We start from the raw sequence: 23,691 nt of genomic DNA, 5'->3' as shown, positions 1-23,691 counted from the left end.
GTCTGTTTCAGGTTGTTATGGAAAATGAATGGTATTTAATGAAATACATTTTTAAAAACCATAAATGCAACTGTGTAATCAAAACACGGCCCAACATAACAGCAATCATCAATGCAAGGGTTATAATGTATGTTGAAATAGATGGATTACCGTTGTTTTAATAAGGTTTGTACATAAGAATGTGTCTGAATTTGGTTCTCGTAATCTCCAGGTGGTGGAGGCGTCTTCTAGGACAGCAACCCCTGAGAGGACAATTGCTAACTGAAGGCTGAAGCATGCAAATGCTGCAACCATATGCCATGGTCACCTCAGCTGATTTCATCCTATCTAAACGCTTACAAAGGATTCTGAAGCAACACCTGAGACAGGGTTTTCCACCATGAACAAAACATCAGCCGATGGAATTTTTGGATGAATGATGTCACATCACACCAGTAGAGTTCCAGAAACTTGGAGTGTCTGCCAAAGCACACTGAGATTGTACTGGGGGCTTGGGGTGACCCGGTGCCCATTGTTCTAGTGTTTATTTTGGTAGTTACCTGTATTTTGACATGAATATTTTCTTTTGAAGGCCAAGTCACAGATTCTGCATTCCACACCAAAGCATTTCTCAGTGATAATTAAGTCTTGCTCACAACTATACTCTTAAGACTTTCCCCCAGTGCAATTAAACACTGAGATGTAGAATTTCTTTGTCTTCTGTCTCCAGATTTGTAAAAGCAAAGCATAAGTGAAGATGTAGACAATGAGAGGCATTTTAAAGCTTTAGACTGGGAGACAGTGTTCACATTAAGACAACATGTGATGCACTCCCACTCACGTGAACACAGCTATGGATCTAAATGAGCTGGCTCAGCCAACACACAAAGAACAATAGAAAACCAAATAGAAATTGGATAATGTCAACAAGTGGTACAGTCTGATATCATGGAAAGATGGTTCTCAACCCTCTACAGAGTGTATAAATCAAGCTTTGATTTTTTTTTAGTTACATAGCTGAAGCCAAAATCAAATAAAGCATGCAAAATATTCTAAAACACATTCTTTAACCCATACCCACAGTATGGTGATCGTTGATCTGTAACCATCTATTTTTCTGCCGCCTCTAAATAGAACAGTCTTCAGTAAATTGCCAGATAAAGGATGGGAATGGATGTGTATTTGTCTGTTCATCTGAGATTCATTTCCTCCTCTTTGGTAAAACCAGGCATGTCAGAATCCTCCTGCTGAAACTCTTCATCTTTAAAGCAAGACATGAGTTGTGAGAATGTGCTGTTCAACTTGATTCTCATGGGTGAGCATATCACCCCAGAAAAGTTTTGAACCTGACTGGACAATGTCTCAAGCACTGAAGTCATGTGGGAAGATCCTCCTTGTCTAATAAGCACAAGCTTCTCAAGTTCGGGCACAGGTATGATGCACTGACCTTTGCAAAACAGAGATTTAAATGTCTACAGAAAGTTTTACACCTTTCTCTAATCATTCTAATCATGCTTCATTCCATCACTGACTGATGTTGTCAGAGGGTCTTTCAGTTAGAGAAGTCTACCAGGAACCTACTTCTGTTACTATGCTGAATGAGTTGAAACTGAGGAGCAAACCCACACCAGCCTTCTTCACGTAAACCAAGAAAGTGCATTTCTACGAATATAAACTACCTAGTAAATAACAGTAAAATATGAGACACTTTCCTGATATTTGGTCAGATGTGTGTGTGTATATATTGTCAACACTAATATGATGATTCATGGTGTGGTCAGCTTAAAAAACGTATGTTTCTTGTAATTAAATGAAAATGTAGTGCTTCGGTTAATCGTTTAATTGGGTCTTATAAAAAATGAATATATGCTTTATATACACAAGATGACACCATTTAATAAGTAATGTCAATAAATACAGAAAAACAGCGTCCAATTTTGTTTCGGACACTGACTGAGGTTGCTTGCTAATACTGTTGGTTCTGTGTCAGCTGCTGGGCAGACTGGTGGCAGTTGAATCTAAAAGAGATTGTGCTATGAAATCTACTCAGCCCAGCATGATTCCAGAGAAACATAAAAGGGATGCCACGATAAACCACTTAACTCCAGAGACTGTCCTATAGCTGAACTCATGATACTGCAATTCACACAGCACTACAGGGAGTTTGTTCAAACACACTCTAGTTACTCATAGCCCCTTTGAGGACACACACACAGTATATAAAGCGTGTGTGTGTGTGTGTGTGAGAGAGAGAGAGAGAGAGAGAGAGAGAGAGAGAGAGAGTAAGTGAGTGTGAGTGTGTCTGACTACATATATACTTTAACAACTTTTTGCCTGAGCATGTCCCACTGAGACACCATATCAGGTAGCTCAATCATATTACACAGTACTGATTGGGCTCGTAAATCAATGCTCTGTTTAATTTGACACTTCTTTAGAATAATTAGCTTTTTGTCATCTGACACATTACAATAAAAGAAGGGCACCATCAATTCAGCATTCAGTTTTGCTCAGGAATAAGTAAGAAGGTATGATTTGTCAGGACAAAATAACTAGAGCTCCAAGTGTACTTAGAACATTAGGCTATACTCATATGCATATAATGAGTAGCACACCAGAGAGCTTGGTGTTGGACTTTGGGTGCTAAGAACACAAACAGTAATATTCTAAAAAAAAAAGTGAAATACGCCAAACTTTCTTCTTTATAGCACTTTAGCAAGACTTGGTTATGTGTATGCAGTTATACATAATTAATTTCATATTCTTTATCAGAACTGCTTGGCATGTGGTTTCAAGAATCTTTAACTTGATGACGATCAATGCTTTTTTTCTATTATTCAAGAGCTGATTCTTTTCTTCAACAAAACATAAATAAATAACATTTGCAGTCATGTACTGGTTTACTTGGACACTGTGATAATGGCATGATTCTAATCACAATGTCAAAAACCTAACGAACATTTGACCTCAGTCAACACTTTAATGCTGAATATTGCAAAATACACTGAATATCCCAAAATTTTGTTAAGACTCAGACTCCGTCTGAGATGCGAATCCCATCAATACAAACAGATGAAGCTCCATGACTCCTCTGAAAACATTTCCTAAATTCAAACATTGCTTAATAAACTGCAAAAAGGAAAAAAAACACAGATGGCTGGCAGTAGGACTTGGAACACAAAAAGGTGGGAAAATATAAGCTTCCACATCCCCAAAGGCAATTCATTTAGTTAGAACAAAGACACAGAGGGATGAAACAATTTTCAACCTCAAGGCTTTTAATCCTCAGCTAGATTTAAATAAATGCATTATTTTCCTGGGGAAAGACATAGAATTTTGGGCAATAAAAAAAAAGCACTTTTTACCTTGGCACCTCTAAAATTGTTCCCTACTGTTTAAATCAGATTTTTCTTTTCCGCAACAAAAATCATTTTGTGTCATTATAATTCCCCCGCTTTTCAGAAATACTCACAGTCAGTTTAAACAAAACTGTGGCTTAGAGAAGCGGGCCTGGTTCGATTCACAGGACTGGCAGAAAAGCATCCATGGCTGAAGTGCCCCTTGGACAAGGCACATAGCCCCCAACTGCCCCCCAGGCACAGGTGTGCTGCCCACTGCTCCTGCTCCTAGTGGCTGTGTATGCTCACAACTGGTGTGTAAGGATGTGTGTGTGTGTGTGTGTGTGTGTGTGTGTGTGTGTGTGTGTGTGATCACAGAGATTTAATCTTAATCTAATCTACATTGTGTGTGAGTCCTCAACATGGTAAAGTCAGTCTGGCACAGTATATTCAGTAATATAAGAACCACTGTATGTTTATTACTGATTCACTGACTGTAGTATATCATCTAACCTGTTATCATTTCATAACTATACTTGTTCTGTAATCTATTTCAATCAAATTACCCCTACAACCACTTCCAGATCAGCTGTATAGTGGCTGGTCAAATGTAATGATTCATTTTTTGAAGCGATGTTGTGCTGTCCCCTTGTGGTCATTAGTTAGAATACAGGCATACGCGACATAAAAAGAGATGTTCTCAAATTTCTTGGTCAGTGAAACTGTAGTTGCAATGAACACTTCATAAATTAATAAAAATTAATTTTCTGACCAAAACATGAAAGAAAATCGCCAAGATTTAATTAGATGTCTACCAGTAGAACTGCCAAGTTAATACATTTTACATTTAAAAATCAGAATTGTATTGCACAGTCAAAGGTGAATACTGAACATAATTTCACTATAGAGTTTTGTAGGAATATTTTCCTTTTCTTTCTACATTTCTGTTAAGACTGGTCTCGTGTCATGAACGACTATGTTTTCGCAGACTGCAGAATTAAAAATGAATGTGCTGTTTCCAAATTAGATCATATTCAGACTTTTTTGGTGGCACTCAGACATATCTTCTTTGCTAAGTACAGTCTGAGAAGAGTAGAGCAAGACTGTTTCTATGGCAACCAGGTAAAGCAGCTTTTTTTCCATTGCTGCTTTTCCAATACTATCAGAATTACTAGAGAAAATATAGCCATTTTTTAGACTCCACATACTTATGGAAAGATAGACTGTTGTTATGACTACAAAGGGAATAAATCTGATGTTTTCACTAGTAGTCACATCTTGAGCACCAAAATAAATCTGGAAAGGTTTCATTTAATTTTAAAGGTAAAAAAACAATACCTACCGACAATTTCATCGCTGATTTCCTCTAAAAGTAAGATAGCTTCTTTTTTTTTTTTAAATCACCCTTTCCCTTTATAATTTGTTTCGAGTATTACAATGTTTGCAGATCCATAGTAACCCAACCATAGTTCACACAGTGACTGCATCTTTACCAGCCAGTACATTACAGTATACATTTTCACAGTGAAGTGCAATTAAATTCTCCAAAATTCAGTGGCAAAGACTAACAGTCCCCATGTGTTATCTGATGATTTAGATGAATCCTTCTTTTTATTTGCCTTTTACATCGCTTCAGTTCGGAGGTTCCACAATACCACTGTAATGTGATTGTTGTGCAAAACCAGCACAGTTTGAAAAATTTAGTCAGAAAATTCTTCATGAATTGTTTGTATACTTTTATGTTTTGTAACTAAACAACTTCATCCCAAAAGCATTTTAAATGAACATCACTACTACATCACTCTAATATCTCAATGAATCTTTCATTACTTATCTGCATTTCTGTATAATTTGGATGTTCCCAAGAGTTTAATAAACAGTTGCCATCATTTTTCTGTATAGATAAACAGTATAGATTATTGCTGATGAATAAGATAAATATGTGGGCAAGATGCATGATTTGTTATATTTCTCATATATATTGTCCTAACCACATCATCTCACCCACATTTTAATGTAGGCCATGAGCATACAGCTGGAATCAGCTGAAAAACTACAAAATATTGTACAAATGTCATTTTTGCTCTTTATCATTTTCTACTGCTCATCAATCCAGTGCTCCTTGTTCAGCTATAGCATCCTAACAAAAGAAACACTTCATGTTCCTCAAAGACACCTTTGGTAAGGTAACAGGATTAAGTAAGAAACTATTTTTGGATGTACTTCTCTGATGCCAGTTTTTAATTTTCCCCAGATGTATTTATTTTTCCAATTAATTTTGGCCGCAGATTTTATACACACTTACGTCGCAGGGCCAATCTGCGTGGGCTGTGCAAGAACAATGCAAGATTAACTCATCACAATAATACAAAATATCAGGATCTCTTATGAAATCATTCCAAAAACATTTCTGAGGGAAAAAAATAAATATTTTTGCATAAAACTGAAACAGCTTTATCATTATTATTAGAATAAAATGGATTATTCAAATGAATAAATTTTCTTGTATAACTGCTAAGTATTTGACTTCAATTTATGCATGCATAAATATGTTAGAGTTTGACAAAGTAACCAGATGACTATTCAATTTACTGAGTACCCACACTAAAGCCTCTTGCATCCACTACGGGCCTCTTTTTGTTTTCTAAGCAGTGCTACTTCAACCTATCTGGCTAGAGGGGGAGGGTAAATGGTTTGAGATATTTGGTTTGACGAGCAAATGAAGTGTCCAATTCAAAACCAAATGATTATTCGAACTGACCAATTGTAGTCCTTGTATTAACAGACCTAGAACTCATTCTCTAGAATGGGCGGTGTTTCAGGGCGAATGCCCGCCCAATGCCAAACGGTTAGGTTGCGCAAGGGCTGCAGTTTCAGTTTGTTTTATTCACCATTTTGAGTAGCTGAAGGTAAAAATTAAACTAAATGCCCTTTCAGAACACATTTATTCCGCGCACTGTTTAATTTTACCATTTGGATCGGGCGCTGATTTTGTAACACTACATTTAGCATTTCAAGCTGCTGAACAGGACGATTTTGTTTTTATTTTCCTGCATTTCTTTGCTCTTTTTACATTTTTAACCTCTACAGTATTCCTGCAAAATGTCAAGACCCGTGAGGTATGTGTGTTTAATATGTCCTCCCTTAGAACTGCATTGCACACACATCCAGTCTGTGGCTTCACGCATGTGCCAGCCTTGTTGAACAACTTGGCAATGCGGTCAATTTTACTGAAAATTAGGTATTTAGAGTCCTCGTGCATGCATTTGCTCGCTGTAGTCTGAACATTGCGGATGGTTGTCGATTACTAATAGTAAATGTATTTTGCGCGCGATTCGAATGTGCGTCTTTTCAGTATCATGGCCAGCGGGCTCAAAAAGGCAGTGCAAATCTGGATTCTTCTTGTGTTTCAGTTGTATTTAACGCATGTCTAATAACTAATACAGCTTCGCCTTAACTGCTGTGGCAAAGTAAAGTGAGAATATGGCTACCCATTCATCCTGAGAAGGCTGAGAAGCGGTAATAAAATCCCAGGCTGGAACTGGATGTGGCCATTGGGTCATTGATGTGATCTTGGTTTAGACCAGCTTCGTCGTAACTTCGCAGATAGACTCTGATGGCAAACGCCACTTCAAATCTGTTTCATGATATTGTTACTATGTGACCTGTGGTCTTTATCAGCGTTTTGAGTCCCGATGAAAACACCGTTTTGTAGTTGGAAGAGCGCAGATATTTCTCGCACCGATAGCGGTAAATTAATGCTTGGAATGATGTCAGAGGGGGCGGAGTAGGCCTGAAAACTACCACACCCCCAATTTTGCATTATGATCGAGAAGGAATCTCTTTATGTGCATTTATACAAGATGCATTTTCGTGTCGCACATTAAATGTTTAGCAACATAGAGGACATCACGACATTTGTAACATTTGTAGTCTAACGTTTGAACCAAGCACCCATCCGGCAATGACGAGGATAAACGCTGACAGGCTTGATGAAACGTGTCTCACACCTTAAAGCTTCGGTCACATTTTTATACATTTTGAATTCTCCCTTTCGTGTTTTACGGTCTTATGTTATCTGCAAGTTGTTTTGCGAGTATTATGTCATGTTTACCGATTGTCTGGGATTGTCTGTTCACCGATACTCTCATCATATCACACCACTGTTAAAAACCTGAGAACCTGTTAAAAACCTAAGCATGCCGGCATGCTTATAGTCAGCTAATTGCTGTTCAGCTAATTGTTTTTTTGTTTTGTTTTAAAACAGTAAAGTTCCAACGTTTTTGCTTCTTCGTTTGTTTGTTTATTTTTTAAGCGTAATACTGCGGATAGATTTGATCGGCCCTCCAAGAATCTCTTTTTTTTTTTCCTTTAATTTAAGAGTGTCTCACATTACTTTTGATAACTTTAGCATAAATGAAAGCATGTTATACACAGTAGGTGGCTGGAGGGTTATACAGGAACTGGCATGGTAAAACGTTAGGCTATCCTTTTTCCTGTAATTTAACCCCTCCTAAAAGGTTTTATGGCCATGGTCTCAGGTACTCAATACTGCTTGCTACCACGTGTGGCATAATTACTATTGCAGACATAGATGCAGTCCAGTCAGAGGATTTTAACTTGTGTTTTGCCATTTTCACTTATGAAATTACATACATGTCCTTCAACAAAGGTACTTTGGATTCCAACTTTGTTGTTATACTTATCCATGTTTTGAGTTGTATACGCAGTTCAGCACCAATTTGGATTTCATGTCTTTAGTTTAAGCAAGATCGATTCATTTTTCATTCTGCATTAACACAATAACTGATGAGACTTAGAAACTGGGTGTGGTACTGGTCCACACACTTTGTTTCTGTCAGATTCCAAAGAGCAGGAATACCAGGCAAAGACCTTGTTGAAGTAGACACTCTGCATAGAGTTCATGTTATTTTGATGGATGTTTCCTTACAGGTTTGCTTTTTTATTATTAACATTGTTAACAATAAAAGTTAAACCTTTGGCTACTTTGTAATCCCGGTAGCCAGTGCATGAAACAGAAATTAAGCTATTTCCTTTTTGTTTGAAGTCAGTGGTGACACCGAGTTGCTTTTTTCTCTCTACATTATTATTTGACAGTTGAGAATGTCAAACAGGTTGATGTGGTGTTAGACAAGAGGGCAAAGTGGAACAGAACTAATGTTTTAATGGAAGTAATTTTGCATTTAGGGCAAATTTGGCAGTCATTAATTATTACAGTAATAATGTGCCAAGATTCCGTATGTTCTCTTGTAATTTGAAGAGGTGGTCTTTCTTTTAAAAGCCTCTCAAGCAGTTCTGTAGTGAGTCAGTAAGATATTTTGCAACATTGTTTGTAAACAGAGTAACTGAGATGCTAAATTGATTTTTAACATAATAAAATGTATTTACCTTCAACATTTGGTCTCCATGAACATAATTTTAAAATAAAATTTCAGACGGGATCAAATGAGCTTAGAGAGAGTGATCCACACTCTAATGTATGATTTCCTGTTCCTCTTCCTGGAGGTCCACAACTCTGTACATTTTAAACCTTTCCCTTCTCAAACAGCTCTGATTCAACTCGGCAAGCTGTTCATCTTGATTAGCTAAACTCTTGGTTAGCAGTTGTGTTTAAGTCAAAAGGTCAAAAATCTTTTGAAGTCAACAACTACTCTCATCAGCCATTGGGCAAATTTGAACGTTTGTGCGTTTGTGATTTTTACTTCCCTGCTCATGTTCTTGAACACTGGGGGTCCATCACAGGCTGTTTGGGTTCTGGGTATCAAAAGTAACAATTAGTGTTGATAAGGAAAATGGCTGTCCTTGTTTCAGACTGTTTCTTGAAACTTAAATTGGTGACTTAAAAAAAGATTCAAGACGCAGTTGAATCTTTTGAACAAAATTACTCCATGAAAACAAGTGATCCTATTTCAGTGGATTAGCCTTTCTACTTATCCATCAAAATGAATAGTTTTTTGGTAAATGTTGGTCAATGTTCGCAGCATTTCAAAACAAGGACATCATAAGATAAGCGAGTCATCGTCTGACAACAACAGAACATTTCTGCATTAAACAAAAGTGTTCCTCTGAAGTGTTCTAGATATACAGGCCTTTAATCTAAGTATGGGGCTAGATATAATTCTGAGAAACTAGGTCTCAAATGCCAAGTCAGACAGTGTTCACCTTGTTATTTCTTGAAACTGGTCATCGTTTTAGATTGACATTTAATACCCAACCGTATACCTACAAAATTGAATTCTGTCTCCTGAAAAGTTCCTCACTGAATCCAAAAACAGGGCGAGATAAATTAATTATTGTGCCTATTATGTCAGACTCATTACATTAAGATGTCTACAATTCATATGTCAATTAACACAAGATGGTGGTCATTTTGGACTGCCTTTGGAAAAACTGTACATAACAGCACTGAATTATCCTTTGGAGGAGGTTAGGAGTATGAGAAAGAAGTATAAGGACAGTTTGAAACCCACTCTGGAAGTATTCTTATTTTAGTTGGAATGACCCACATGCTGTGCAATACATAGATCTTTCAGTGGCATATGTTTCTAGTGGATCATTGAAGTTTAAAGTCCATGTTGAGTTGATAGAATCTGGTCTTGTCACTTTCAGTCCATGTACGTGATTAATCGATGGTCGATTATTAATAGCTACACATTTAGTTCAGTCAAGTTTAATGAATTAAATTATTAATTTGACACGTTACAGCCCTATTTGGAAGAAAATAAGCTATCGTTTGGACATTTTTCCCACTTTCCGGGCACACATTGGAGAAATTCCACCCTGTTAGCACACGTACATCTTTACGAGCGTCTGTATGCTGCTGCCAAATCTATCGCGAAAGCGTCTATATCATGACGCTCGCTCATTGGTACAATGACGCCAATGCATCGTCGCTGATTCCCCTCAGCTATTTTAAAGTGATCGAGCAAGTTTCATAAAAATCTATTTAAAAAAAAATCATGACGATATAGAACTGTCCCCCCAGAGGTTACACAATATAGCGTAAATTATTGTGAAGAATCAGGAAATCTCTTCTATTCTGTCGCTTCGTGATACGTTGATAAATTGTATAAAACTCGCTTTATTACTTTAAAAGAGCTACCAAGCATGATATCCCAACAATATCCCGACGACGTTGTGCCAATGATGAAACGGCATGATATAAAAGACTCGGTGGATTTCCAAGCATCTCGCAGACGTTTCAATGACCTTGTGTGCTGTCTTTTTTTTCATGGCAGTTAAGCCAGAGATCGGCATTTACATTAAAAAAAAAAAAGTCTGTTTTTGTGCATATGGTAGTAAAACTGGGGCATTGACCTTTAACGTTATATTCGATTTGCCACGCCTATGCCGTAGGTGAGAAGCAATTAAGTTACAATACAGTTTTGTAAATGCGACAAAATGTCTTCAGTGTATTATTACACAAATAAAGAATCTCTGCTTTGGACACATCGGTGCTGTTTTAATTTGCTGTTGAATTCGCAGAAAGTTTTCAGAATTGAATAATACTGTGTGATTTCTTTTATTTTTATTTTACAGTGTACATCCCTAATCCATATTTAAAAACATCAAAACCCATTCAACAAATATTGGTTTATTTCATTTCCACAAATGAAACATTCTGTAAAGGATGATACTGAATTGCTTTTGATACTTAGTTTCCTACTGAACCCACAGTCTCCAGCTGTTAACAGTATACCCACCTTTTAATCATTGCTCTTATTTGGCCCACAGGAACAGGAAGGTGGTGAATTACTCACAGTTCAATGAATCTGATGATGCAGGTATTGTCTCTCACATAAAGACCATAAACCTTAAGTAAAATGCAGTGGAATAAAAGGAAATGAAAATGAAAGATTTTAAGATGCAGGAATTTCATGTATTGATATCAATGGAACAGTAACAGTTTGATAACACTGTTTTGTCAGTTGAGGAGAGTAACCTACTACTATAAATCCCTTTTGTGCAGATGAGGACTATGAGAGAGATTCGGAGAGGCCCACAAAAATGCGTGCAGCGCCACGTGAAATCAAGCACAAGAGGTCTAAAAGCTCACAGGATGACAGGCAAGGATCTCACCCTCTCCCTGAGGCCAACACCTTAAATAGGTTATGCATAAGTGTCTCTGGAGACAATGATAGTTTTTAATTTCAATTTCTCCAAATGACCCACATAATGGCTGGTTATTTTTAATATATATATGAAGGGTGAAGGCAGTCCTAGAAACAGTATTCAACTGTGCATTCTTTTAGTAATCATTTGTCACCAAATCTTGCTTTCTTTCCAGTGAGGACTCTGATGACAAACTTTCCAAATCCAAAAATGATTCAGCAGGTGAGTCTGCTGGATTGATTTCTCTGTTTTCATCTGACAAAGTGAATAAAAAGTTAGCACATCACTGCCTGAGCCTGTAATAAAACATTTTTTCACTTTGTTTTTACAAAGAGGGTTATGATTACTCAAGAATTCGTGAGCAGTTCTCCCAAAATCAGCAAATTTGTTGTTTACACTCAGTGGAAACCATCAGTCAATGTATTCAGCTAGATTTCTCTGTACTTGTGCTTATCAAATAACAGTAAGTCTGATGTAGAATGAAAACTATGTTCACCTCCTCTGTATCAGATGATTTTGGTAGTGATGACAATGACTTTGGGGAGGAAGATGATGAGGATGGAGGCAGTGACTATGAAACTAAGCGCACCAAAAAAGGGAAGAGGGGCAAGGTGGAGAAGTCGAATAAAAGATCCACAAAGAGGAAACGAGATGCAGGTAAGCTCCCGGACAGCCATGATCAAAAGCATTCCACTCAAAATATTCACACCCTGTAGTTGTAGGCTTCTGTACTGGTAATATTAGAAATCTCAAGCCTGTCTCACATTCTGATGCCCACGCAGTGTGACTTCAGAGAGTCATTTGTATGATTTGATGATCATATGACTAAAGCTTATTGACGTAGGATCTGGTATGCAGCCAATAGTTCTCTTCTGCTAAGGACAGTCATTTTACAGATCAGTTAAACAAGTTACACAAGTTACATACTCATATGTAAAATATGTGGTACAAAACCTATTATAATGAAGTTCAAAGTAACTATTGATCTAACAAGTTTAAAATGTGTCATTTGTTTTTTTGGGTTTTTTTGCTGCACTTTATTAACACCATGTTTGTTTGTAATTGAATTTTTCCATTAATAATGAACTTTCCGGCTCATTACAGTTCAGGCCTTTGTCTCTCATTTAATGCAGTAGCCCAAGTTATAAACGAAAAAACCACACACAACATATTGACCAAAATCGGCGCTGCGTTTTTACAGAAGGGCATTTGCAGCACACGATGGTTGAGTTTTATGCTGAAAGTGTACTTGTTTGGAATCTCTGTGACTGGGTGTGTAGATGACAGTGATGATGACAGGGAGGCAAGCCGAAAGGTGCGGCAGGTGCGCCAAGCTGCGTCCAAGGCCGCTTCGAAACAGCGAGAAATTCTGCTGGGTGACGGAGGGAGCGAGGACGAAGACAAAGATGAAGAAAAGCAGGCCTACGTAGACCGTAAGTCTGCCAGCGTAACCTAGATGAGCTAGTTAAGGGCAGTCCCATGAATAAATCTCTCTTCCTTACTTACTAAGATGCACTGGCTGTCAGGCTGGGATCTTTGGCTCACATGCTGGGAGATCTGACGCCCCTTCCTGGAAATTAGCGGTTTTAGTCTGGCTCATCAGTTACATTAAAGTCATGTCATGACTCTAAGTGAATAAGAGTTTTCTCAGTTTTGTTTAACCTGGTAGTATATCTCAGGGAGACCTAAGTGCAGGGCTAAAAGCCTGTGTTTTACAAGAATCTGTGTTAAACAAAGTTTCATTGTGTGCTTTTTTTGTTTGTTTGTTTGTTTGTTTTTGTTTTGTTGCAGAGGAGTCTGGAAGTGATGAGGACTTCATGGTGGATGATGATGATGACAGTGATTATGGGCACTCCAAAAAGAGAGGCAAGAGGGTGATCCGACGAAGCCGGACAGAGAGGAAGGAGAAGAAATCTCCTAAACCCAGGCTAAAGGCTACAGGTAGCTCTTGCCCTCTATACTCCAAAATAGCTGTTCTCAAATGTTTTGGCATTATGACGGCAGAACAAACTCCGGGGAAAGTGGTAGTGCACCAAACATCCCAAGGTGGCCTTTGCATTTTCAGTCTATTGATAACTTCCAACCCATAAATGATGTTTTCTATGTATTTTTTCATTTGAAATACAAATTAAGGTAAACTTGTTCTGCACTACGTAGTCTGGGTCTGCTGTGGCATTATTGTGTATACTGCTGCTATAAAGCTATAAACACAATGATTGCAGTGATTTTTGCTGAAATGAAAATTCCGTTCTTTTTCACTCAGTCACCCCCAGCCCCATGAAAGGCAAGGGCAAAGGTCGTCCCAGCGCAGCGAAGGCCTTGGAAAAGTCCTCGCCCAAAGAGGAGGAAGAGGCCGACCCCGAGAGCCCCCTAGAGGATGAAGACGAAGATGAGATGGAGAAGAAGGACTCACCTCCCCCCAACAAGAGAAAGGAGGATGCCCCTGATGATGAAGAAGAAGAGGAAGAGGAAGATGGATCAGAAGAGGAGGCACCATCTGGGGAAGACTAGCCAGGTGGCGAAGGGTTGCCCTGCCTCTCTCACTCTGCTGGTTCTTTTTTCCTTGCTTTAATTGTTTTGTATTCCCAAGGTTTTTTTTTTTTTTTATTTTATTATTATTATTATTACTTTGGTGTCTGCGGTGGCCTGGCTCAATGGTTTGAACTATTATTTTTTTTTCCTCCTAGAATCTATCATTTCCATTTCGCAAACGGCATTGTCCCGGTATGTGTGAGTGCATTCAACATTTGTGTATGTGTGAGAAAATTCTGTGACTGAACGTGCTTATTTATCAGTATAAATCTACCAGTTTAGTCCGTGTCATGGTTCGGCTCCTTTACCGAGGTCTGGGACAGTGTTCCCATTTCTGTACATTATATGAGCTCAGCTGCTGTCGGTATCCATTCTCACATTCTCCAGCATACGCGTTTAAAGGTATCTGCTTTTACAGTGACTTTTCTTCTGAAAACCACCTTCTCTACTCATCACTTAATTTACTCAGATTGGTCTTTCAGTAGTTCTTAAAATTAAAACGTTTTTATGTCAGACTTGGGAAGATTTTTCCTAACTGGCTCGAGTCTATCAACATCATTTTATTCACTCAGTGTACAGCACCATGTGTTTTCTGTTGGCATTATATTCATCAGCAGAGGATGAGAGAAAGGAGAGTGGAAATGTGAGATTTGACGGACATTTGAACCTCTTTTGGGAGGTTTTATTCTTGTGTTGGGATTGCTTTCACAAAGGTACTCTGTCACTTTAACCATTGTCTGCTAATTTTTTGTTTTGTTTGATTTGGGGGGGTTTTTTGTTTTGTTTTGTTTGTTTGTTTGTTTTCTTACAAAAGAACTGTTTCAGAAACTATTTTATGTAGTTTGTGCTGTAATATCTTACGGTTACTTTTCCAGTGTTATATTCAAATAAATGCTGTTTTCTTTTAATTTCCCCTTTCTTTTTATGCCCAGGAAATCATCTCATATTGGGACTGTGCTATTGAGGCCTTCCTCTCATTAAACACTAATGACATAGCATTTCTTTATGTATTGATTGTAGGTATGTGCGTGTATTGACCCATACTTGGTTAATAGTATGGGAACTGTCAGGAGCTGAGAGTTGTAGAGCACCATGCTTGCCTTCCAAAGCCTAATTTGGGGTCATAATGTTGATAGAGAGGGCCCTGTTCCAAACACTGGCTGAAACTAGCGCTTCTAATTATTTATATTGGGAAATTAAACTCTTGTTGACCACAACATATAAAATTAATATCAGTATACCTGTATTACAGCCATTATCCAAAACCCAAAACAATAACATCTGGGTACAGCTAGTCTGATCTTGTAAGGGATTATACAACTTTTTATGCCTTCAGTGGGTTTACTCCCAGAACATTCTCACATTGGCCTGTTTATGGTTATCGACATCTTGAATAGTCAAGGATGCATTCATGTATATGTTGAGGGTATATGCTCTCTCCTTAGTGAGCTGGATGCTGGACTTTGTAGTTCATGTGCATGGACAGCACATAGGACGTGACTAGCATCACAGTTCAATCTCTTGTGCCAGGCATGTCTGAATTTTATCACCCTTATCTGAATTGGTTTTGAATCAAGTCCAAATATATATATACATATATATACACACACTTTTTTTTCCTTTTTTTTCCCTTTGTGTGTTTGTTTGTTTTTCCTCTGCAGATTTTTGTAATGTTTGTTTTTTAAGAAAAAAAATAAAAATGTATCTTGATTTTAAAGAGAAAATGATCAGATCTCTTTCACTCTGAGTTACTTGATGACCTGACGATGCCTCTTGAGCCCAACAAACCCCCAAGGTGTTTTTTCTTACCAATCACAGTTGCCTTGGTCTAAGAAAATGTTAGTTGAAACAGTGAACTGTACTCTTTTGTTGGTTTTACTCCTCTTTTGTGTGAAATTTCAGTTAACTGTCAACCAAACTAAATTAATTATGAAGCTGTAAACCTCACTGTAATACTTCAAACCTGATGATGAAACCAAAACCAAAGCCATAAAACACTGTAATATATTTTTAACAGAAATTTGTTGAAAGTGAAACTGAGCAGTCAAAAACAATCAAAAGTGATTGTACCTTGACAATACACAACACCCCACCTGTTGTGATTTGTCAAAAATGGATGATTGCTTAGAAAATTCTACCCTGACTGCTCAAATGATGCTTTTGCAAGTATCTCTGTGTCTGACAGGAAGTGAAGGATGTTGACATTCTGTCTGCAGTAGATACTCTCTTTTGCATGAGTGCTATCTTTTGCTTCTGGAGAAAGTTGCCTCTGTTTGTGGAAATGTGTTGAAACCTTTACAGGTCTGCTCTGTCTGTGCAGTTTTAATACTGATAAAGAAGGAGAAATTGCCCTATATAATTTCAGATATTACACATAAGAATACAACACCACAAAATGACATGGAATCAACATGAAGAGAAGCATAGCAGTGAAGTCCAGAAGTCAAGATACTTGTGTACTTTAGTACCCACATTTGGGTATGTACATATATTTTTAAAGAAAACTGAACCATTCTTTATCATATTTGTTTGTCAGTGTATTTTGTCTGTAAATATACTTTTAGTTTGACTTGCTTTTAACATCTAAAGTTGTCCTACCAGTGTTTCTTTCATCAGAGGAAGTGTTGTACTTGTCTGGGAACAGGGAGCGAGAAAGTTGAGTATGTGGTCTGAATTATTAGCAAGAACAATCAAGCTGATGACTTTCTGTGTGTAATAAACCTAACTTCATTTTTACACTACTCAAACGTTTCATTGTCTACGATCTTCTTTTTTCACATTGTGTAGATAACCTGCAAAGAATTCAGTCTTTACAGCACTTTTCTTATAGCTTCAACTATTGGATGTCACTTTTGTGATTCATATGATACTTTTCACATATGTATTAAAACTATGTGACCAAAATCTATTGATTTATCCGTGGTGTGCATTAAATAAGGTATGACAAACCTCTTTTATTTCTTTTCTTTTCAAATAGCTACAGTTATTTCATGTTCATTCATTTTAATATCCACCACAGACTGAATGACGTCAGTTGGAGCTCTTGTACTATCTCAGAACTGACACTGCATAAATTTCAAAATTGAATACCTTTTTAGAGAAAATAATTTTTTTAACCATGATACATAGGTACCAGGCTGTGCTGAATATTCAGGGTTAATGATACATCTTTCCTAATTTTGGACTTGCCCTCAAAAATTTCCCCTCAAAAGGTAACATGTCATTACTCATATGACTTTGACACTTGAAATAAAGGGTCAGTTATACAGGGCTAAATTTTACTATTCTCAGAACATCCAAACCCTTGAGATGGATTATTTGCCCTTCTATAGATCCTCGTAAAAAAAAATAAAGTGTCAGTCATACAGATCTGGTTGTCGCCTGTATCACAGACTTGGATTTCTCTCTAAAGTCCTCTCATTGCTTTTGAAGAACATTTTAATATCAAAACTGTCATAACTTTTTATCAATGTCACATGAGAAACAAAGTTTGAGATCTGAAAGATCTTACGTGGACACTATGTCAGGAAGCAAGCTAAACCTTTTCTGTGTTTGGAGGCTTCACAAAGTGAGATTACACAACAACATAAATCATTGCAGGCTTTCTCAATTTGTAAAGGGCTTGGGCCTAAACATATGCAAATAAGGATATAATTAGGTTAGCCTAAAAAGCCTATGAAGAGAAATCCACTGTTTTGCAGAGTTTTGAGGAATTCACAACTGCTGTTAGTGTTAAAATAACGTGGTCACTGCTGGCTAGGCAAGTAAGATGACCAAACAAGGGGAAAACCCCAAAGGGGTCCCCTTTCCTGACTTAAAATACAGTGTTTCAGTGAACAAGAATCCTACAGTGATGCAGAATAATAATTTTCTTCTTTAAGATTTCAGATTTTCAAGTAAAGGTTAGGTCAGATTTCCTACAGCGTTGATTGGTTAAGTTTCAGGATTTACATATGCACAAAAAAACTAGGTTCAGTTCAACCAGTTCCAATACAGGTTTAGGCGTGAGGAATAAGTTGCCATCAAAATACATTTGAAAAGCAGATCGGTATCTTTAAAGAATCCAGAGTTTGCTTCTAAGCTGTAGATTCTGCTTTGTACTATAGACCACTGGATGATGTAACAACAGTAACGACTCTCCCCTGAAGTCTGTGTACTTGTTTGAGAATTATTTGAATATTTAAAATAAATATTCATTTAACTGCATTTCCTGGTGCACCATACCATTCATTGTCAGGCAGCCAAAGTTTGAGGGTGCTTTCATTTTTTGCTTTTACAAATCTCTTCACAATGCTATTGAGTTTTACAACATGGAGACAGTAGCTTTAAAATTCACACGTTTTTAAAACACAGACGCCGGAAATAATGGAAACAATGACTTGAAGCTCTAATCTATGCATCTAGAGGTGTATTGGTGTCACTCTGCTGCTTTCACAGTCCAGAAAGACCTGCCAGCATGTTCTTGTACAACACTTCATCGAAGAAATTCATTGTGATGACATATACTTCTTTTGAATTTGATCTTTTGGAGATATCAGAGCACCAACATCATTGGTATGTAATGCATATTATCAAAGCTTAATGCTGTCATGTCAGCGGTAAGTTTCCTCTCCCCATATTATGACGTAATCTTCCTTCCCCTATTATAGTATAAAATTCACATATCAGAAGAAGGGCAAAATGGACCCTCTCCCTATATGTGAATTTGCATTACCTTTTCTGAATGCAAGAAGGCCATTTTACATCAAAGCTGAGATGATGTCTGTGTTAAACTGTCTGAACCTTCATGTGGTCTTTTTGGACATCTTAAAATGGCATTACATACGCAACGATTACAGGTGAAGTGAAAGCAATATTAAGCTGTTAACTTTTTATTCTGAATTTTTAAGACTCCCACTTTTCTATCAAGCTACAGTTTTACATCTTCCTCAGATGGTCAGGTAGCATCCCCATATTTATCTCTGCATAAAGGAACTCCTGAGAAGTCAGATTCCACATCCCTTCCCGACACTCTGTTTTAATTCTTTAGTTATGTCATCATGGAGGCATATACCATCCTTGACATCAGAGGGTATGTTTCATGGAAGACTGTGAATTACATTTCTGGCTGGTAACCCTGCCTTAGCAGGGTTTCTCAGTATCCTGTATATATTAGCGACACCTTAATTACTTTTGCTCTGTTCTCCCTTCTAATGTAGTTGTCAGCTGTGAATCTTTTCTAAGATGTTGCATTTGGTCAGTGCTTTGGATCGCTAAAGTTACATTCATTCATTTTTTAAGATGCTTTTATCCAAAGTGACTTTAAAGTGAAAAACAAATATTCAAGCCAGCCAGGAGTCAAACCTAGAATCTTCTGATCCGTAGTCAGACGTGTTATCCATTGCGCCACTGGCCCTTGCCACTGCCTCTCTCTCTTTTTCTTTTTTTTCCTCTCAGTCATTAGTCTGATGAACAACACCTTTAGTCAGATATACATGTCGTGTCCTGATATCTGCCTGTTTGCTCATTTTTAAATTGGCTGAACTGAAATAAAGACGTACAGCAAATGATATCCGCCTATGGTTTGAAGAGCTGTGTTCCTTTGGGACAAGTTGTTCCCATAAACCATCCAAGCCATATTTTAATTTTTGGAAGAACTGACACTGTAGGCTATATCTCAGCTGTGTTGTAAAACACTTCTTATTGAATTCTACTATATGAGAATGGATAAGATGGTCTATTGTCTCTGACTGGTGATGATCTGTTTGTTCACAAGCATCTAGGTCCTGACAGAGAGAATCATAATGCTTTCCTTGGTTGATAATGGTGTTTTATTGTAATCATCTTGCAGCGCTGGCATCTTCACTTCACTTCACAAAATTTGAACTCAGGATGTTGGACTGCCATGGAACTGATCTTATCTTCAAAATACTTTGACCATCCTGTCAACCAAACAAGGGTTCGTGGGGAACCAAAATTTGGGAACCAAAGTAACATCAGCAACATTTAGCCTTCTATAACTAACACCTCATTAAATGTCAGATAATAAGTAAATAAGTAAAATCTTTTGAGAAAACTCCAAGTTTGTGACACCAGTAACATTTGAGCTTTTATAACTGACCCTTTGTATCGGGTTTCTAACTGTCATGGCTAGTATGTTGGAACATTTACATATTCAAACGTTTAAAAATGTAATAAATAGGGAAAGTTCTGGGGAAAGCAATTGTTGTGATAATAACCTAGGAGGCAACATGAAAAAAATATTCTTAGTTGTATGCTTCTAACATACTGTATTTTTTACGGTCAGTTTTACCATAACACCGAAATTTAACCGTTTCTTGAAGAAACGCAAATACACACACACACACACTATACAAGGACCCACAGACACCTCTGTATTCCTCTGGAGCTAGACTACGACATAATTGGAGACCCACACTGAGTGGAATAAAGCATATCAGACATTCTGATCTTCTGTATTCATGCCAGGAGCACCACAGCAAAGTACAGCTTCATTAGCTAGTGTCTTAGCATGTTTCCATGATTATAGTTTCTTTTAGTGTCAGCTCAGTTCTCAAAATGCAGCAATCAAATTAATTTACCCTGGTATGCATGTTCAATTTCAGGACGGTCACTGTCGAATGATACGTTAAAACGGCACAAAGTGAGAGACACTCCTCCACACTACGATTGCAGAACTCGCGAATGCGCGAAACACTTTGACAGACAGATGTGCCGCTGTTCTTTTCCGAACGTCGGACAGCTGTAATAAGCATTTTATGGTGGTTCGAATACAGTCTTGACTCCTTGTTGTTTTAAATAAACATACTGCTGGTGTTCGAGGTTCCCGAGTGAATTACCATCGTTTCAGCTGACCAAACTGCGCTATGAGGAACTTATGAGGAAGAGTAGACAGAAGAGATCACGGAAATGTGTGTGTGTGTGTCCGTCCTTCCTTAATTTAGCAGTTTGTCTCATGGAATCATTAATAGAACTCATGTACAAATGTGAGTTCAAAAACTTTCTTTCTGTCTTTCAATCCCCTTTTGACATCTCAACAAGTTGTGTTCGGTGTAGCACTTTTTGAGTCGTTAAACTTGACCAGCTGCAAAACATAGACTGTGGAAAACAAGTAGAGCAAAGCCTAACTTTTTTGTAATCCTCTCACAAAGCTGTTGAATCATGGTAGACCTGATTTTAATTCAATTAATGTGTTTCTTAATTCATTACCTTATACTCTCAGTATAATGAGTTGCCTTTCACGGTGGACACCTTTTTAATGTTTATTTAATCTGAATATGGAACCTTTGTGTATAAGGTGTCCTATTGCCTTAAGAGCATAGGTGTTGCTATGGTTACTAAAACAACAGGTGTTCAGCTGGAACAGGATTTCCATGTTTGCAACATGAAGACAACTGTTGATGCGGAAGTGGTCACTGGTCACAGCAGCTTAAAGAATAATCTAATACTTTATATCTATTATTTTATTCTTGTGGCTATGAGTCAACAAAAGTGATAACTTTTCTCTCCACAGACATATGATGAACGAGTAGGGTTAACTCATGCAGCTCTTAACTTTTCTATTTTTATTGCCCATATTTTTATATCTATATTTGCTACTTGGCACATTAGAAGTAACTGTCATAACACTCTTAACCCTGTCTCTTATAATACTCTTACTGTCAATCAGATCTCACCATACCTGTGTTTTTATTCATTAACCTATTACAGTAAAATTAATGATATTATATTTATCATAAAAAAATGAAGGGGGGAGAAGAGATCCCATGTTAAAGGGCTCCACATATTCGACGTACCAGATATATGAGTCATAGTGTTTCCATGTGGCAGAGAACAGGCCACGTCTTTAACTGTTTGACGTACCTTAATATTTGTATCCAGCTGTGGGCCTTAGCAATCACATGTGGTCCTACGTAGAGCACAAAAATGTTGACAAACAAGTTCCAAACCTGAGCTGTGGCTTTCTGGTAGTTATGCAGGTAGACTCATTCCCATTTCCTGACCTGACTCCTCCTTGTCTTTACGGCTATCTGAGCAGCAGTCTGAACTTTGTCATACAGGAACCAGAGAACATCCAAGTTGCACACACAGAAGACAGGCCACTGGAGAATGAGCAGGACATGAAATGTAGGTATTTGCACTTTTTCTTAATTCCATTAGACGGTTACCCAGGCAAGGGTTAAGGGACTAAACTATAGTTTAAGTGAACTCATATTCATCTGAGATACCGGACACATTATCTGTGTTTTCATAGTAATAAATCCATAAAATTCCTACTTAGAAAACCACACATTTATCCAACATCTTAACTTGGAATTTACCACCTGCTGCTCACTTAGTTTCATTGAAATGAGCCTATTTAAAGTGATATTGTAAAACTACGTACCACATAATGATATGTAAATAGAAAACAGAGGGAGAAAGCATAACTGTAAACTATCAGTTTTCAGTTCCATTGATTCTATTCATTTAAGTTGTCTGTGTGAATTTTAAGCATTTTAAGCATCTAGTTTCATTACACAATAGTATGAAACACATCTGGTATTTGCGACAATTGAGACAATGCTTGTCCAGTGATAATGTCATTGCGTTTGTTTAGGCTAAATAACAAATATAAGACAGCCCACTATTTTTTATACAGAATTTTATGTTTTTCATGTGTTGTACAACAAACAAGACAAAGAATATTAGACATACACAGAAGATATGCATTAACATCATTCTTCCTGTTAAAAAAAATCTACTTAACATTTCTCTATGTTCATATGTGTCTTTCATACCAAAAGGCAACACTGAAATTGCTTGACAGGACTTGTTTGAAATCAGTACTACAGAGCAAGTAAGCACTATCCAGGATGTCCAGTACAGTAATGTAAATTTATTAGCTCTAGGTGTTGCTAGGCACTTGGTGTTAATTAAACATGTTGAGTATACAGCCAAATGGGAAAGTGTCACACCTAAGTTTACATACTACAAGTACAGCAAAACTTTCTCCCAGCCTCCACAAGAATCAGTCCGTTCCTCTTCCTGATTACTATTCCAGTTAAAGGAGATTGCTTGGTATTGACATCTATTTTGAGACCATGAGGTTTTACTTTCTCATATATACCAAGTGGCATATATTTTCTCTAACACAGTAGATTTCAAGTCCCATTACAAAAGAGTAGGAAGTATGGTCACATGAGTATATCCGACTTGAAATATGCCTAGAACACAGCAAAAGGCAAACAAAATTTCACTATCGGTCATCTAGCATAGTGTTGCAATTATCTGGCTTAACCACAGCCTCTTTTCTCTTTAAACGCCCCATCAATAACGTTACATTTTGGCAATAAAGTGTGAACCAGTGCTGTCCGTATCTACGTACGCAACTACACTGTTTTTATGTGAGCGCTGACTTGCAGTGTGACGTACTACTTTATTCCAACCTGCACGGGTAATAAAGCGCATTGAAATAAATATACTGCACAGCTAAATTTAGTTACTGACGTTCCATGAACGTACAAATCTATAACAAACTCTATGAAAGACATAGCAAACACTGTGAAAAATATCAATTTGGTAGGTAGCGCTTGGATACCCCTCGAAAGGTGCGCAAATACTACACGTAAATCAAACTTATTGGCTGGCTAAATATCAAAGAGAGAAGGCCTAACTTACCAATTATCAAATCTTTTAAGAACATTTTTATTCATTTTCAATTAAAGGC

At 37.4% G+C, this 23,691-nt stretch overlaps 1 protein-coding gene across 1 annotated transcript; it reads left to right on the top strand.

Moving 5' to 3' along the window:
* The first annotated feature begins 6,288 nt into the window (after positions 1-6,288).
* Positions 6,289-13,988, top strand: nucks1a (nuclear casein kinase and cyclin-dependent kinase substrate 1a). Its single transcript, XM_030778508.1, has 8 exons — positions 6,289-6,436; positions 11,073-11,122; positions 11,308-11,404; positions 11,626-11,672; positions 11,961-12,107; positions 12,731-12,883; positions 13,242-13,391; positions 13,714-13,988. Exons 1-8 carry the CDS (start codon positions 6,420-6,422, stop codon positions 13,959-13,961), a joined length of 909 nt encoding a protein of 302 aa, XP_030634368.1. The 5' UTR covers positions 6,289-6,419; the 3' UTR covers positions 13,962-13,988.
* Positions 13,989-23,691: the final 9,703 nt, after the last annotated feature.

The sequence above is a fragment of the Chanos chanos genome, chromosome 6 (genome assembly GCF_902362185.1).
Source record: "Chanos chanos chromosome 6, fChaCha1.1, whole genome shotgun sequence".
NCBI classification, from domain to species: Eukaryota; Metazoa; Chordata; class Actinopteri; order Gonorynchiformes; family Chanidae; genus Chanos; species Chanos chanos.
The sequence above is the reverse complement of the archived record's forward strand: the minus strand, read 5'-3'. Positions and strand labels throughout refer to the sequence as shown.

Excerpts from the sequence above, each read along its gene's own strand:
- nucks1a (XM_030778508.1), top strand. Across the intron at positions 11,405-11,625 it reads AAAAGCTCACAGGATGACAG|TGAGGACTCTGATGACAAAC; the intron begins GCAAGGATCTCA and ends CTTTCTTTCCAG. Across the intron at positions 13,392-13,713 it reads ACCCAGGCTAAAGGCTACAG|TCACCCCCAGCCCCATGAAA; the intron begins GTAGCTCTTGCC and ends TTTTTCACTCAG.